This window comes from Lemur catta, chromosome 13 (genome assembly GCF_020740605.2).
Source record: "Lemur catta isolate mLemCat1 chromosome 13, mLemCat1.pri, whole genome shotgun sequence".
Lineage (NCBI taxonomy): Eukaryota > Metazoa > Chordata > Mammalia > Primates > Lemuridae > Lemur > Lemur catta.
The window spans coordinates 7,620,006-7,637,290 of NC_059140.1; the positions used below are offsets into that span (position 1 = coordinate 7,620,006).

A 17,285-nucleotide genomic window follows, 5' to 3' on the forward strand; every position below is an offset into this window, starting at 1 on the left:
AAAAGAATGGAAGAGTCAGAAGAAATTAAATTGTCACATCAACTTTAAATATTAGAATTATGTTTTAAACGTTTAAGTAAAAGTAATGGGAAGATAGGGTATCAAAATAACGTTAAAAGTGTAACAAACTGTAAAGTTTAAGGATATTTAAAAAGATCCAGGTGCAAATTAATAACTGAAATAAAATAAATGTAACATACAATGTCTAGATTAAATATTACATTAGACTGAACTGATGAGAGGATTACTAAATTAGAAGGAATAAGCAGAATTATTGTAGCCAAATATAAAGAGAGGTATAGTTATAAAAAATGTAAATATTGTTGCAGATATATGAAAACTAAAATAAAAATCATTCAATTGTTTCACTACAGTGTACAAGAATACAACAAAATCAAATAAATGATGATTAATAAATTTCCAAATTCATATCCAAAAACAAATTCTAGAGCTCAGAAATACAATTTGTCAAACATAAACAAATAAGGAAAAATATATGCAACAGAAATAATAATTTATATAATATCAAATACAAGAAAAAGCTTAAAAGCAGTGAAGAGATAGCCTACAGAAATCAAGGCAAAATCTACTTATCCATGGTAGAATCCGTAACACAAAAAAATATATATTAAGTGTGCTGAGAGAAGTTATTGTTCAAGTTAAAATTGGAAGCTTAACTAAAATATTTGGAATTCACAAAGGTACATTAAAACATATTCAAAAGAAAAAACACTGAGTAATTGCATTACTAACAGGAGGTACTTAAGAGTAAGTTCAAGAAAAAATGTTTTCTGGCCAGGTGTAGTGGCTCACACTTGTAATCCTAGCACACTGAGAGGTCGAGGCTGGAGGATCGCTTAAGGTAAGGAATTCTAGACCAGCCTGAGGAAGAGTGAAACCCTGTCTCTACCAAAAATAGAAAAAATTTAGCTGGGTATGGTGGCACACACCTGTAGTTCCAGCTACTTGGGAGACTGAGGCAGGAGGATCCCTTGAACCCAGGAGTTTGAGGTTTCAATGAGCTGATGGTGATGTCATTGCACTCTACCTGGGGCAACGTGGTGAGATCCTGTCTCAAAAAAAATTTCTTTTTCCTATGTAAAGATCTGAGAAATATGAGAAATATTAAGGAGCTTGTAAACATATGGGAATATCTAATGATCACAGATATTGGACTAAAGACACCAGATGGTCATTTGCATTATAAGTTCAACAGTATTTAGATATGTTAAAGTGTATTTCCATGCATTTTAATTACATAAGCAAATTCTGTGCTACTTGAATAACTTAGGTGATGGCAGAATAATATTCTTCAATAATTATTTTCCCTAAGTATTCAAACTCTGATGGTAATGTTACCACAAATTTTGCAATGTATGGTCATATGCCCATGAAATGGTTGAGGAGGATGCAATGCTGAAGTCCACCCTTTATGTGACCACAAAGAAGCTCGCCAGCAGCAGGGTGGTCTGGGCGGCCCTTGTTTCTAGGTAGGCTCTTGGGGAGAGGCTGGTGCTGTGAAGGTGCTGGGACCTCCTCTGAGGCCTGAACAAGAGAATCACCCTGTACACACTTGAGAGCAGCATGATTCCTACAAAGGAGACATCCCTGGATATTGTCAGAGTGAAAAACAGACTCTTACTGATGTAGCTCATGGGGGAAATTGAACAGTATTTAGTGTTACTCAAAAGACTGATCAAGGTTACATTGGAAGAAGCCACAGTGTAGAAGATTAGGTTACTACCAAAAGCCAAACTGAGAAACCACAAGGAGAAGAAAATATGAATAATGTGATTTTCAGATTTCTGTTTAAACTTCACCAGCCAGGAGGTGCTGGGGCTGATGGTGATGGCCTGGGCATGCTCAGGAGGCAGGTGGTGCAGATGGAGGGGCCCCTCATCACCCTGCTCAGGTAGAAAAATGCCTTACATTGGAAGTCATTCTGAAAGTTCAATGACTCAAACAGCTCTGGAGACCCCAATTATAGTACAAAGAAGAACTTCACTGTGTGAAGGCCAAATGACAGACTGCCATGTCAGTGGGCTGAGGCCTGTGATCCAGTAAGAGTGTGAAGACACAGAAGATTAGGAGAAATGTGTTGGCTGAGATTCCAAAGCCAACTTGTAATAATAGGCATTTTTTAATGGTAACAAAAGTTGAAAATGTGTTCATTGCCATGACAAAAAACAAATATATTTTGTATATCTGAAAAAAAGACATCATTAATGTCATTTATTCTACAGTCAAAATTATTACTATCTGTATTGTATCTCATCCAATTATTCTTCATTAGCCACAGTGTTCTGCATTTCTGTTTAATATGCAGCACTCAAAACAGTTGTGGGCATATAAATGACTCGCAGGTGTTTGGTCAGTGAACTGAAGAAAATTTCATTCTAATGGGAGAAAATCATCAAAACAATTGAAAAAATAATGTCCCAATGAGTTGTTCTCTCATCACTTTACTCTATCACTTTCTCTTCATCCCTTTTCCACATTTAAGGACCTTAGTAACTGTATTGTGCCTACTCTAATTTATCTCCCTATCCTAAAGTCAGTTTATTATCAATGTTTATTCTGTCTGTAACTTTAATTCCCATTGTCACATATTCACAGGGTCCAGAAATTAAGACGTGTACATTTGGTTTACCCTCAACGTTATTAACTGTATTTATTCAACATGAGCCTGTCTCTATTCCATATTACTTCCCTTTTCAGAGATTGCTTATATAAATTCTCTTCATCTGAAGAAGGAATTCTAAAGTTTAATTCTCTTTTTTTTCTTTTTTTGAGACAGAGTCTCACTCTGTTGCACAGGCTACCGTGGCATCAGCCTAGCTCACAGCAACCTCAAACTCCTGGGCTCAAGTGATCCTTCTGCCTCAGCCTCCCAAGGAGCTGGGACTACAGGCATGCGCCACCATGCCCGGCTAATTTTTTCTATATATATTTTTAGCTGTCCATATAATTTCTTTCTATTTTTAGTAGAGACGAGGTCTCGCTCTTGCTCAGGCTGGTCTCGAACTCCTGAGCTCCAACGATCCGCCCGCCTCGGCCTCCCAGAGTGCTAGGATTATAGGCATAAGCCACCGCGCCCAGCCAGTTTAATTCTTAATTTTCAAGAAAAGGAGCACTACATTTATACAGTTTATGAGTTTGCATTAAAATATTTATATGACTATTTTTTTCATGAGACTTCGTTTAATAGAGGCTAACATTCCCAGGCCTTTAAAAATACTTAGGTCCCAATGAAAAAATATTTCTACTCAAATCTAAGATTTATTCAATATTAGAATCTTTTATAAGTTTTCTAAATCATTTTGCAGTTTCTATATCATGTTACATTCCTTGTACACAGGGACATTATTTTTTCCAATTAGTTAAATGCAGTTTAGATGAATTCAACTTTGTGACCCCACAAATATTGAAAAAGACTAATTCATTCAGATATTTTCCGAAGATGAAAGAGTGTTCACTATTGTTTTCAATGCATAAATTTTGACCATTTTAAACTCAAACTCAGAAGCTGAATTTAGAGGTAGAACATTACTATACACCAGCTGGACTTATAAATATATAAAGGAGAAATTGTGTATTTGATTAATGTGTTGTTATTCTTTCTCTAAAAGGTTAATCTCATAAAGTCATATATATCTTCAATTCCAGGACCAAACAACCATTAGGTGCCACTGACATACATCAGTAGAGTTAGAATAGTTGTGTTATGTTTTCATTTTGGACCCAGAAATAGCACCAGGATAATATTAAATTAGAGGCACAATGGTATTTATATTTTAAGAATTGAAGTCCAGTCCAGTAAAATAATATTTGGGCATAAAACACTCATATATGTATAAGCATTTAGTAACTATATATCCAAAAAATATTATAAATATATGGCATGGACCTCAAGCCATATCCCCAAAAGAGATTCTAAAATAATTAGATAAAATAACAGATAAAATTTTAAAATTTTGTTTTCTCACCTATTTGGTATCTATCACACACTGAAAAATAATTCATAAGTTATATCAACAAATGAGATCTCTCTCCAGTGGGACTCTGGAGGTCATTGGTGACAGCTTGGACAGAAGAGCACCATGGACTACAGTTGACATATAAAGGAAAAGATATATATTTAAGATTCAACTTGAAAAAATTATTATTATTTTAGTATATGCATCTACCAAGTAATTATATCTATAAATTGCATACAAGTATGTAGATTTTATATTGTTATGCTAAAAAGTTATTGCTTTTTTTAAAAAAATTGAATTTAATTATGTTTTCTGTATTTTTATGTGTTGAACCTAGTAAGGCTACTATGAAAGAACCATGGGTTTCAGAAAACATGTGCACACCTGAAGAAATAGAAAAGAACTAAAATTCATACAAGTTATATAGGTTGGTCAGAATATAAAAGAGAATTAGGTTCTAACTGATGCATTAAAAATGTAAAAATCTGATGGCACATCTTAGCACTCACTATGAGAAGTGACAACCAGGCTACAGAGAGCCCTCTGAGCACTCTCATGCAGATCATGTTCAGCATCTGCATGGCTTTACCTTAGGCTCTTCTCCATACTGCAGGTCCCAAAGTATGTGCATCATCAAGGATAATTGTGGGGAGAATAACACCATTAAATGAACGAGGAAAAAAGATTGATCATAAAGTCTGTGAAATTAGATGAGGTATCTGAAGAAAAGAAAAAGAGTGTAAGGAAAGGAAGAAACCATTTACAAGAACCCAAGAGACATTCTGCATTAGAGAATACAAATATGTTATTTTGCAGAAAATGAAATCTGATAAAATCTATTATCTTACTTTATAATTAAATATAATTTTTAAAGTTATATTATTTTATTAATTATACCATTTAAATAGTAATTTACATTCTTCCTGGCATACATATGATATAACTTATATCACAAAAGGACATCTTGTGCTTTATTACTATATTAATCAACAGTCATTTTCCTTATCAATTTGACCATTTTCTCTGAATGGCATTATAAAGTCCTAACCGGTCATTTAGAAAATAAAGTGTTGATAAGGATTCCAGGTGGTAAGGTCAGGGGGGATGGTTGGTTTAGTGGCAATAGCTGGCATCCTGAGAAACAGAGCAGGCAGGCCAGGTGCGGTGGCTCACAACTGTAATGCTAGCACTCTGGGAGGCTGAGGCACGAGGATCACTCGAGGTCAGGAGTTCGAGACCAGCCTGAGAAAGAGCGAAACCCCATCTCTACTAAAAATAGAAAGAAATTATATGGACAGCTAAAAATATATATAGAAAAAATTAGCCGGGCATAGTGGCACATGCCTGTAATTCCAGCTACTTGGGAGGCTAGGCAGTAGGATGGCTTGATCCCAGGAGTTTGAGGTTGCTGTGAGCTAGGCTGATGCCACAGCACTCTAGCCTGGGCAACAGAGTGAGACTCTGTCTCCAAAAAAAAAAAAAAAAATCTAAAATGAAAAGAAAAAAAAAGAAAAAAAAAAAAGGAGAAACAGAGCAGGCAAATTATAGGAAAGAAATCACCTTTCCACCTCGATCAATTCCATGAAATGACCTTTGTAAAATGCACAATGACAAATGATCAAGTGTAAGCATAAGATATGAATGAATAACTAAAATGAATCTACCATTATTTGGCAATGATATACACTGTAGGGTAAAGCAGGGAGCACAATGGTTGCTGACAAGGATACTTACAATGTGTATTTACTTTTCATCTCTTCCTGGGAAAAGCTTAGGCAGAGAAAGTGTCACTGCAGAAGCAGGAGACAGAAAATTACAAGTCTGTGAGCACAAATCTTGTGTAGAGATTTGGGAAACCCTCAATGTCCTGTTGGCAGTTTGCTTTTCTGACCACCAGAATCAAAAAGATACCAGCAACATAAAAAATGTTACCCGCAAATGACTAACAGTGCCTTTTACCATCATGTCCCTGTGCATCCTGTTAGCAAGAAAAAGAGAGTTGTAACATCTGTGACAAATACTGAATTTGGAAGTTAATGAAAATATGTCCCCTGTGTTTCAAGTACTGTGGTCAGGAGCACTCAAGACCCATCCTCTCAGGCACTCTTCCTCATATGCGGGAAATGCAGGAGATTTTAACATAAATAATTTTAAGACAAACTAAAAATTCTCAAATGGGCAGGTGTGGTGGCTCACGCCTGTAATCCTAGCACTGTGGGAGGCCGAGGTGGGAGGATTGCTCGAGGTTAGGAGTTCGAGACCAGCCTGAGCAAGAGCGAGGCCCCGGCTCTACTAAAAATAGAAATTAAAATCACGACCAAATTAAAATCACTGAAGAGTTAAAGTCTAGAACCTGGATTCCACAATGACTCAAAAGGTAAAACAAAACAACAAAAATTTATCCAACAATATGAACAGAAATCTATGCCAAATATCAATTCTTTCAATAAATGTGAATGGCTTGAATTGTCCTCTGAAGAGACATAGACTGGCTGAGTGGATGAAAAATCATAAGCCAAGTTTCTGCTGTCTCCAGGAAACACATCTAACCTACAAAGACACTTTCAGACTCAAGGTCAAGAGCTGGAAAACAAAACTGCAGGCAAATGGAAGCCACAACAAAGTTGAGGTAGCTATTCCTATTTCAGATAACATAAACTTTAAAATACCAAAAGTAAAGAAAGACAAAGATGGTCACTATATAACGGTGAAATGAAAAATCAAAGAAGACTTAACGATTCTTAATATTTATGCACCCAACACAGAGCACCTAGATACATAAAGCAAACCCTGTTTAATCTAAATAGCATGATAAACAGTAACTCCATAGTAGCTGGGGATTTCAACACCCCACTGACTGAACTGGACAGATCCTCCAAGCAGAAAATAAGCAAAGAGACAATGGACTTAAACAGAGCTCTAGAACAAATGGGTCTACAAGACATCTACAGAACATTCCACCCAAATAAACACAAATACACATTCTTCTCATCAGCTCAGGGAACTTTCTCCAAAATCGATCACATTCTAGGCCACAAATCAGACCTCAACAAATTTAGAAACATAGAAATTGTTCCATGTATCTTCTCAAACCACAGTGGTATAAAATTAGAGACCAATTCCTACGAAAACACTCACTGCTTCAAAAAGTCATGGAAATTAGACAATCTATTGCTGAACAACTCTTGGATCAAAGAGGAGATCCAGATGGCAATCAAAAGATTCTTTGAACTAAATGATAATGGGTACACAAGTTATCAAAATCTGTGGGATATAGCAAAAGCCTTTCTAAGAGGAAAACTAATAGCATAAAATGCTTACATCTGAAAGACAGAAACCTCACAAATCAACAAACTAATAAACCATCTCAAGGAACTGGAAAAGGAACAGTAAATTAGTTCTAAACCTAGCAGAAGAATAACTAAGATAAGAGAAGAACTAAATGAAACTGAGAACAAAAGAACTATATAGAATATTGATAAAACCAAAAGTTGGCGTTTTGAAAAGATTAACAAAATTGACAGCCCTCTTACTAGATTGACAAGAACTAGAAAGGACTTCAATAAACTCAATCTGAAACAAAAAAGGAAAAGTCACTACAGACATCACAGAAATGCAAAAAACTATCTTTGAATACTATAAAAATCTATATGCCCCCAAAATTAGAAAATGTGGAAGAAATGGAAAAATTCTTGGAAACACACAACCACCTTAAGCTCAATGAGAGGAAACAGAATTCCTGAACAGACAAATATCAAACACAGAAATTGGAGCAGCAATTAAAAATCTTCCAACAAAAAAAGGTCCCGGAGTAGATAATTCATGCCTCAATTTTACCAAACCTACAAAGAACAACCCATACCAACACTGCAAAAATTATTCTACAACACTGATAAGGATGGCATCCTCCCCAACCCATTCTATGAAGTCAGTGTCACCTTGATACCAAACTTAGGAAGGGAAAGAACAAAAAAAGGAAACTACAGACCAATATCTGTCATGAATATAGATACAAAAATCCTCAAGAAAATTTTAGCAAACCAAATCAAACAGCACATCAAAAATATAATTCATCATGATCAGATGGGCTTTATCCCAGAGATGCAACATTGGTTCAACATACAAAAATCTATAAATGCAATTCATCGCATAAATAAAAAAAGCAAGGACAAAGACCATATGATTCTTTCAATAAACACAGAAAAAGCATTTGACAAAATCCAGTCCACTTGTATGATAAAAACTCTTAACAACATAGGCATAGAAGGGACATACCTTAAAATTATTAAGCCATATACAATAAACCCATGGCCAATATCATATGGAATGGGGGAAAATTGAAAGCATTTCTGCTTAGAACTGGATCCAGACAACGTTGCCCACCATCTCCACTTCTATTCAACATAGTCCTGGAAATCCTTGCCAGAACAATTGGACAAGAGAAGGGAATTAAGGGCATCTGAATGGGGGCAGAAAGGATCAAACTCTCACTCTTTGTTGATGATAGCATATCTAGAAAATCCCAAGCATTCAACCAAAAGACTCCTAGAATTGATTAATGAATTCAGTACAGTCTCAGGATAAAAAATCAATGCACACAAATCAATGGCATTCATATGCGCAAGTAAATCAAGCCAAAAATCAAACCAAAGAGGTAAAACCTTTCTCAATAGCATCAAAGAAAATTATATATCTGGGAATACATTTAAAGAAGAAGGTGAGAGACATATATACAGAGAACTATGAAACACAAAGAAAAGAAATTATAGAAGATGTAAACAGATGGAAAATCCTACCATGCTCATGGGTTGGCAGAATCAATATTGTTAAAATGTCCATACTACCTAAAGTGATCTACAGAATTAATGGAATCCCTATTAAAATACCATCTTCATTCTTTACAGATCTAGAGAAAATAATTCTATGCCTCATATGGAACCAGAGAAGACCTTGTATAGCCAAAGCAATCTTAAGCATAAAGAACAAATTAGGAGGTATCAGTCTACCAGACTTAAAGCTTTGCTACATGGTTATGGTAACCAAAACAGCATGGTACTGGCATGAGAACAGAGACACAGACATTTGGAAGAAGACTGAGAACCCAGATATAAAGCCATCCTCATATTCTGATCTAATCTTCAACAAAGCAGACAAAAATATACATTGGGGAAAAGAATCTCTATTAAGTAAGTGGTGCAGGGTAAACTGGAAAACCACCTGCAGAAGATGGAAACTGGATCCCAACCTCTCACCTCTCACAAAAATCAACTCACAATGGATAACAGACTTAAACCTAAGGCGTGAAACCTTGAGAATTCTGGAAGAAAATGTTGGGAAAACTCTCAGAGGCATTGGGCTAGGCAGAGTATTTATGAAGACCCCCAAAACAATCACTGCAAAAACAAAAGTAAATAAATGGGACCTGATCAAATTAAAATGCTTTCTGCACAGCCAAGGAAACTATCATTAGAGCACATGGACAACCTACAGAATGGGAGAAAATATTTGCTTTCTACATATCTGATAAAGGGCTGATAACAAGAATCTGTATAGACCTTAAGAAAATCAACAAGAAAAAGTCAAACAACCCAAAGAACATGAACAGAAACTTCTCAAAAGAAGACAGGTTTATGGCCACCAAACATATAAAAAGTGCTCAACATCTCTTATTATTAGGGAAATGAAAATAAAAAACACATTGAGATATCACCTAACTCCAGTGAAAACGGCCTCTGTCAAAAAGTCGAAAAACAAAAAATGCTGGCATGGATGTGGAGAGATTGGAACACTCTTACACTGCTGTTGGGACTGCAAATTAGTACAACCCCTGTGGAAAGTAATTTGGAGATACCTCAAACAACTAAAAATAGAAATACCATTTGATCCAGCAATTTCAATACTAAACATCTACCCAAAGGCGAAAAAAATCATTCTATAATAAAGACATCTACACTCGAATATTTATGGCAGCATAATTCACAATTGCAAAGATGTGGAAATACCCCAGTAAATGTGGTATACGTATACCATGGAATACTACTCAACTATAAAAGACGATGGTGAACTAGCATTTCTTACATTATTTTGGCTAGAGCTTGAGCCCATGCTTTGGAGTTATCACAAGAACAGAAAAACATGCACCACATGTACTCACCATCAAATTCGTACTAACTGATCAACACTAATAAGGTTCTCACATTGTAGTAATATTCATTTGGTGCTGGTCAGGTGGGGGTGTGGTGGGGTAAACTCACAACTAATGGAGGTGGAGTGCACTATATGGGGCAAGGGCACACTTGTAGCCCTGGGTTGGGGAAGACAAAGGCATTACATGTAACCAAAATATTTGTACCCCCATAAGACTCTGAAATAAAAGAGAAATTATTTCTAAGATACGTTTTGTCTTAAGAGATTTCCAAATTCTGATGTGTTTCCTTAAATAAAATTTACATTATATGGCACACTTTGTTTTACCTAGTCTAACTAATTTCATATTTACCACACTTTGTATTAGAACCTAATAACCCTCTTGTCCATGAACACTGCATCCACCTCATCTCAATTAAGTGATCACAATGTCACACTCATCACATACAAATGGTCTTAAACTCACCACATACAAACAATTTTTCACACTAAAAAATTCCAAACCTCTCATTATAACCTGAACTATTCTGTGTGAAATGGCATGGGGTGAGGAGGACAGTGACAGAACTGTAGCCATAATACAGGCAACAAAGTAAAAGGGCTGTGAAGCATATGTTGGTAAGGATGGACATAAAGAGACAGCAAGGAACTGGAGGTAACTGGGACATGAAAGAGGCAGAACGCCTATTTCTAAATTCAGAGTCAATTGTGCAGCCTGAGAACAGGTGACCTCTCTCCACATGCAGAATCAGTGCCATTTCTTCACCTGGCTATTTTAAATTTCTTACCTGGAGCCACAAACTTACCCCAATAAGAATACTTACTGCTAATTATGGAGCATCTATTACACACCAGGTGCTGACCTAAATTTGTTCACTTCAAAAAAATATCTAAATAATCTGATAACTTTTGAAGCCTCCCTAGTATTTATATAAATTGGCCCAATAAAGGCAACCAACTCAAGAATGTCAATTATAAAAAGTGAAAAGAACAATAATTTTAAAAATGGCTTAAATAGGATTATTCAATTGAGAAGAAAAACACAGAATGTAGTAATTAATGTAATTTAACTAAATACACTCACTATAGATTTACATCTTCAAATTATTTTGGAATCACCATCAAATTTCATAAAAAATTATATTTATAATTCATGAGCATTACAAATACTCATAAAAATACTTCATAATCTTCAGAACAAGAAAATTATGTATTAGGTCTAGCAGGAGTAAAAGGCTATTAAAAAGAGAGGATTTGCCGGGGGAGACTCAGAACCAGGAGCCACAAAATTTTAGAGAAATAAATTCAATACAAAGGAGAGAAAATATATTTACTCAGAATCTTTAAGGTTTTCCATTTGTTTATAAATTACCAACACTCTTTAAATGATTTGTTTTGCTCTAATATTTTTCTTCTCTTCTCAAAACAGGTACACACTCACACAGACACGTTTCCTCCATAATTTTCATACACCTAAAGTTTATATTTACAATGATAAACATATATTTAATTCCCTGTAAATCTAAACCAAATGTAGAACAAAAAGGTTGCAGCTTCAAAAGAAACTGTAGAGACAAAATTTGTAAAAAATCATTCATTATTCAGAAATGCATAGTTTGATATTTCTATACAGCCTTCATTATAACCATCATAATGATCCTTTAGTTGCAGAAAGAATAAAAATATAAACTACGGAAACAATATCCATGAAATTAACTGAAGTTTGAAACCTCTGGGGGGGGGGGGAGGAAAGATGACCAGTGATGTAATGTTCCATTATGCTACCCAATAGCATATTGTTACCATATGTTACCTACAACCTTCAAAAAGATGGGATACGTTAATGTTGGTGACATAACGTTTCATTCGATGTACAACACTAAACACATTAAAACGATTTTGTTTTATTAAAATAAATGAAGTATACATAGTCTTTAAACAGCATTTCAAAATCCACTGTATTTTATTGCCTTAATGTGTAATTGGCATTAAAAAATTACTTGTAAAATTCAAAATGCCTCTCATAATATTACCCTTAAAACCCACTTCACAATTTCCTCACAAAGACTCTTTCCATTTACATTTTCCTAATGCATCTTAAATTTCGGGTCCCTAATTTTATTTGGAAGAGTATATAAATAATGCCCATCTAATTTAGAAAGAACTTTCATATCTTTGATGGAGCCAAAACTGAGCATATGTTTTCATAGAAACACTAGAAATGAAAACATAGCATCAAGTAATTTGAGTGTTGAATTATATCAATATCTAATTTTCAAAAAAATCAATTTATTTCAATAAAAAATACTTTAATTGTACTTATAACTCACCAAAAATTAATCTCTTGCTCTATTAAAACCTATGAAAAACTTACATATTTTAACTTTGGATTATTCTCCATAATCAATCCTCTGAAAGTGTTAGTGCCTTGGTGCCTTTTTTTCCTTCTTTTATTTGTTTATGTTTAAATCTCAGAATATTACAGGGGTACAAATGCTTTGGTCACATAAATTCCCTTTGCACCACCTGAGTCAAAGCTACAGGCACATCCATCCCCCAAGAAAGCATGCACCACACCCGTTAGGTGTGAGTTTACCCATTCCCTTCTCCCTACCACCTACCAGATCCCCAGTGAATGTTATGACCATTTATGCACAAGTGTTGATTGCTTAGTACCAAGTTAATGGACAGTACACGTGGTGGTTGTTTTTTGATTCTTGTGATACTTCATTTAGAAGAACAGTCTCTAATTCCATAAAGGTTAATACAAGAGGTATTAGTTCACCATTTTTTTTAAGCTGAGTAGTACTCCCTGGTATGCCTCTATCACATTTATAAATCCACTCATGTATTGTTGAGCACTTCGGTTGTTTCAACATCTTTGCAATTATAAATTGTGCTGCAATGCTCATTGAATTGCAGATGTCTTTTTTACAAAGTGTCCTTTTTTCCTCTGGGTAAACATATAGTGGTGGGATAGCTGATGAAATTGTAGTTCTACTTTTAGCTCTTTAAGGTATCTCCATATCACCTTTGCAGGTTGAACTAGTTTGCAGTACTATCAGCAGTATATGAGTGTTGCTCTCTCTCAGCATCCATGCGAACATTTGTTGTTTTGGGACTTTTTGATAAAAGCCTTCTCACTGGAGTTAAGTGATATCTTATTTGGTTTTGATTTTTATCTCCCTGATGATTAGAGATGTTGAGCATTTTTTCATGTTTGTTGGCCATTAGTCTATCTTCTTTTGACAAGCTTCAGTTCAAGTCTTTTGAATACTTTTTAATGGAGTTGTTTGATTATTTCCTGTTGATTTGCCTAAGTTCTGTATAGATTCTAGTTAAAAGCCCTTTGTTGGATGTGTAGCATGCAAACATTTTCTCCCATTCCGTAGGTTATCCTTTTCCTCTAATGATTGTTTCCTTGCCTGTGCAGAGCTATTTGATTTTATTGGGTCCCATTTATTTATTTTTATTGGTGCTGTGATTGCTTTTGGCGTCTTTTTCATAAATTCTCCGCCTAGGATGATATATATAAGAGTTTTCCCAACATTTTCTTCTAGAATTCTTGTGGTTTCACTCTTTGTAGTTATAATAGTATTTTTCTCCATTAATGTTCTGATGCACTCTAAGGCTTTTATTTTGTGAAAGGTATTTCAGCAGTTATTACATTTATACCATTTCTATTCAGTATAAACTCTCTGATGTCAAGGAATATGTGAGCAGTTACTAATGGCATTTCCACATTTTTACATTCATAGGATTTTCCTCATATATGAATTCTCTCATGCCTAATAAGTTGACAGTGCCAGATAAAGGCTTTGCCACATTCTTCGCATTTGTAGGGTTTCTCTCGAATATGCATTCTCTTATGACTAAATAGGCTTGACATATATTTAAAGACTTTGCCACATTCTACACATATGTGGGGTTTCTCTGCAGTATGAACTGTCTTATGCATAGTTAGATGTTGGTACTGAGTAAACGCTTTGCCACATTCTTCACATTTGTAGGGTTTCTCTCCTGTATGAATTCTCTTATGGTCAGTCAGGTTTGACTTCCGTTTAAAGGCTTTATTACATTCTTCACATTTGTAGGGTTTCTCTCCAGTATGAATTCTTGTATGTGTACTAAGATGTGAGTAACGCCTAAAGGCTTTGCTACATTCCTCACATTTGTAGGGTTTCTCTCCTGTATGAATTCTCTTATGTTCACAGAGGTTTGAGTAGTGGGTAAAGGCTTTGCCACATTCTTCACACTTGTAGGGTTTCTCTCCAGTATGGACTTTCTTATGACAAGAAAGACTTGAGGCATAATTAAAGACACTGCCACATTCTTCACCTTTGTAGAGTTTCCCTCCAGTATGAATTCTCTTATGTTTAGTGAGGTGTAAGTACTGCGTAAAGGCTTTGCCACATTCTTCACACTTGTAGGGTTTCTCTCCAGTATGGATTTTCTTATGACGCAAAAGGCCTGAGGAATATTTAAAAACATTGCCACATTCTTCACATTTGTAGGGTTTCTCTCCAGTATGGACTTTCTTATGATAAGAAAGACTTGAGGCATAATTAAAGACACTGCCACATTCTTCACATTTGTAGAGTTTCCCTCCAGCATGAATTCTCTTATGTTTAGTGAGGTGTAAGTACTGCGTAAAGGCTTTGCCACATTCTTCACACTTGTAGGGTTTCTCTGTAGTATGGGTTTTCTTATGACGCAAAAGGCCTGAGGAATATTTAAAAACATTGCCACATTCTTCACATTTGTAGGGTTTCTCTCCAGTATGAAATCTTTTATGTATACTAAGATGTGAGTTAAATCTAAAGGCTTTGCTACATTCCTCACATTTGTAGGGTTTCTCTCCAGTATGCACTCTCTTATGTATAGTGAAGTTTGAGTACTGGGCAAAAGCTTTGCCACATTCTTCACATTGGTAGGGTTTCTCTCCAGTATGAATTCTCTTATGTACAGTAAAGTGTGAGCGCTGGGTAAAGGCTTTGCCACATTCTTCACATTTGTAGGGTTTCTCTCCAGTATGAATTCTCTTATGATTACAAAGGCTTGATTTGTGGTTAAATGCTTTGCCACATTCTTCACATTTGTAGAGTTTCTCTCCAGTATGCACTCTCTTATGTACAGTGAGGTGTGAGCACTGGGTAAAAGCTTTGCCACATTCTTCACATTTGTAGGGTTTCTCTCCAGTATGAATTCTCTTATGATTAGAAAGGTTTGACTTCTGGATAAATGCTTTGCCACATTCTTCACATTTGTAATATTTCTCTCCAGTATGAATTCTTTTATGTTCAGTAAAGTTTGACCATAGGTTAAAGGCTTTATCACATTCCTTCAATTTGGAAGGTTTCTCAACAGTATGCCTTATATTATGTCTACTTAGATTTGACAATTTCCTAAAGACTTTCAAAAAATTATTATATTGGAAGATTTTGCAATGGGTAGTTGTTGCATATTGGTTAAATCCACTGTAACCGCTTTTCTGACCCTTACAGTCACCCACACTTTCCCAGTCTTTCCTTAAGGTTAAATTCTCGAGCCCACATCTTCCATAACTTCTCAATATCACTTTTTGGAATGAATCTTCTATTCCCCGCTCTGGCAAATAGTCTTGAATATAGCAAGGAGATATAGCTGAAAGAAATAAAAATAACAACTTATTATACTTAGTTTTTCAGATTTAGATGAATATGTATTATAAATTTAACATATAAAATTATACCAAACATATTAGCAAGATGGCTTAATCAAATACCTTTGGCCCAAATTCCTGCAAACATATATAAACTTAATAAAAATATATTGCCCAAATTGCCTTTGTGAAAATTCTGAAAACCAGTTAAGTGTTTACAGCAGCTTGGGAGAAAACAATTGCAAGAGCCACATAAAAGGCGAAAAAAATGTTACATTAACACACCACAATCTTTCCATTTCCTTAATACTGCATTGTGCATATAGGATTGAACTAAAACTCCTGGCTTCTCAAAAAAATAAAAAGAAAATAGAGGTACACATACATCTCCTTCTAACTTTTGGAGGCTTTTCCAAAAACTAGTTTCTGTCTCCCATTACACAGAGTCCTGAAAGGAATGGTGCTATACTTTGGAAGACAGACAGGGTTTGGTGAAACCAAAGGAAAGTAACTCTTACAGCAGCAGAGACACTTCAGTACCAAAGACAGAAAACGTGTAGTAAGTGATTACAAGCTCTTAAGAAGAAACATGAAAAAATCTTTTTATCTGGAAAATAAACAAATAATTCTACAGAAAAAAATGCACTGAGAACAGATTTGAGGGCTTCCATAATCTCTAGCACAGCCAATTGGTGTCAGAATCCCCCAGGACAAAGCCACTTTATAAAGATTGTGATTGGTGGCTTTTTCCTGAGTCCCTAAATATCAACCAAAAATTACTACATATACAAAGAATCAGGATAACCTAACCCAATAAAAGAAACAAAATAAATAATCAGGAATCAATCATTAAGAAATGGAAGTATACCAATTGCCTGAAAAAAATGAAAATAACATCTGAATGATGCTCAGTGAGTGAAATAAAAACACAGACAACTAAATAAAATCAGGGAAATGAAAACATCAACAAAAAGATTAAAACTATAAAAGAAAACAATTCTGGACCTGAAGATACAAAAAGAAATGACTGCAATATTTTCAAATGTAAAAAGCAAACGAAAAAATCATGAAGCTCAACAAACTTCAACTGGGATAAGTAAAAAGACCCATAACATGACAGATTATAACAAAAGTTTTAAAAGTCACAAACAGGAAAAGAATCTTGAAAGCACCAAGAGAAAAGTGATGTATCAGACATAAACATGTCCCTATGAGATTACCAGTGGATTTATCAACAGCAACCTTTAATGCCATAAAAGAGTTCAGTGATATAGTCAAAGTGCTGAAAGAACAAAATCTTCGAAGTAAAATACTATATCCAGCAAAATTGTTTTTCTAAATGTAGGAAATACTTACCAACAACATCAGATGCTGAAAATGTCTGTCAACACTAGACCTACCCTAAAAAATACCAGAGAGCCCCTTTTATTGAAAATAAAGTGATGCTAGAAAACAACACAAAAGTATATAAAAATAAAAAAACTCTCTGGGAAAGATATGAAAGTACACCTAAATAAAAC

At 35.0% G+C, this 17,285-nt stretch overlaps 1 protein-coding gene across 2 annotated transcripts in view; it reads right to left on the minus strand.

Annotated features, from left to right (window-relative positions):
- LOC123649458 (zinc finger protein 726-like) overlaps window positions 1-17,285 on the minus strand; it is an 86,619-nt gene that overhangs the window by 31,254 nt on the left and 38,080 nt on the right. The window contains exon 4 of one of the 2 annotated variants that reach the window (XM_045567611.1): window positions 13,297-15,767. The exons of the other annotated variant lie outside the window; for it this stretch is intronic. Within the exon in view, the coding sequence (XP_045423567.1) occupies window positions 13,891-15,767 (1,877 nt within the window). The 3' untranslated portion in view covers window positions 13,297-13,890. Of the gene's footprint in view, window positions 1-13,296; window positions 15,768-17,285 lie in introns of those variants that run through there. 2 annotated transcript variants of the gene reach the window in all.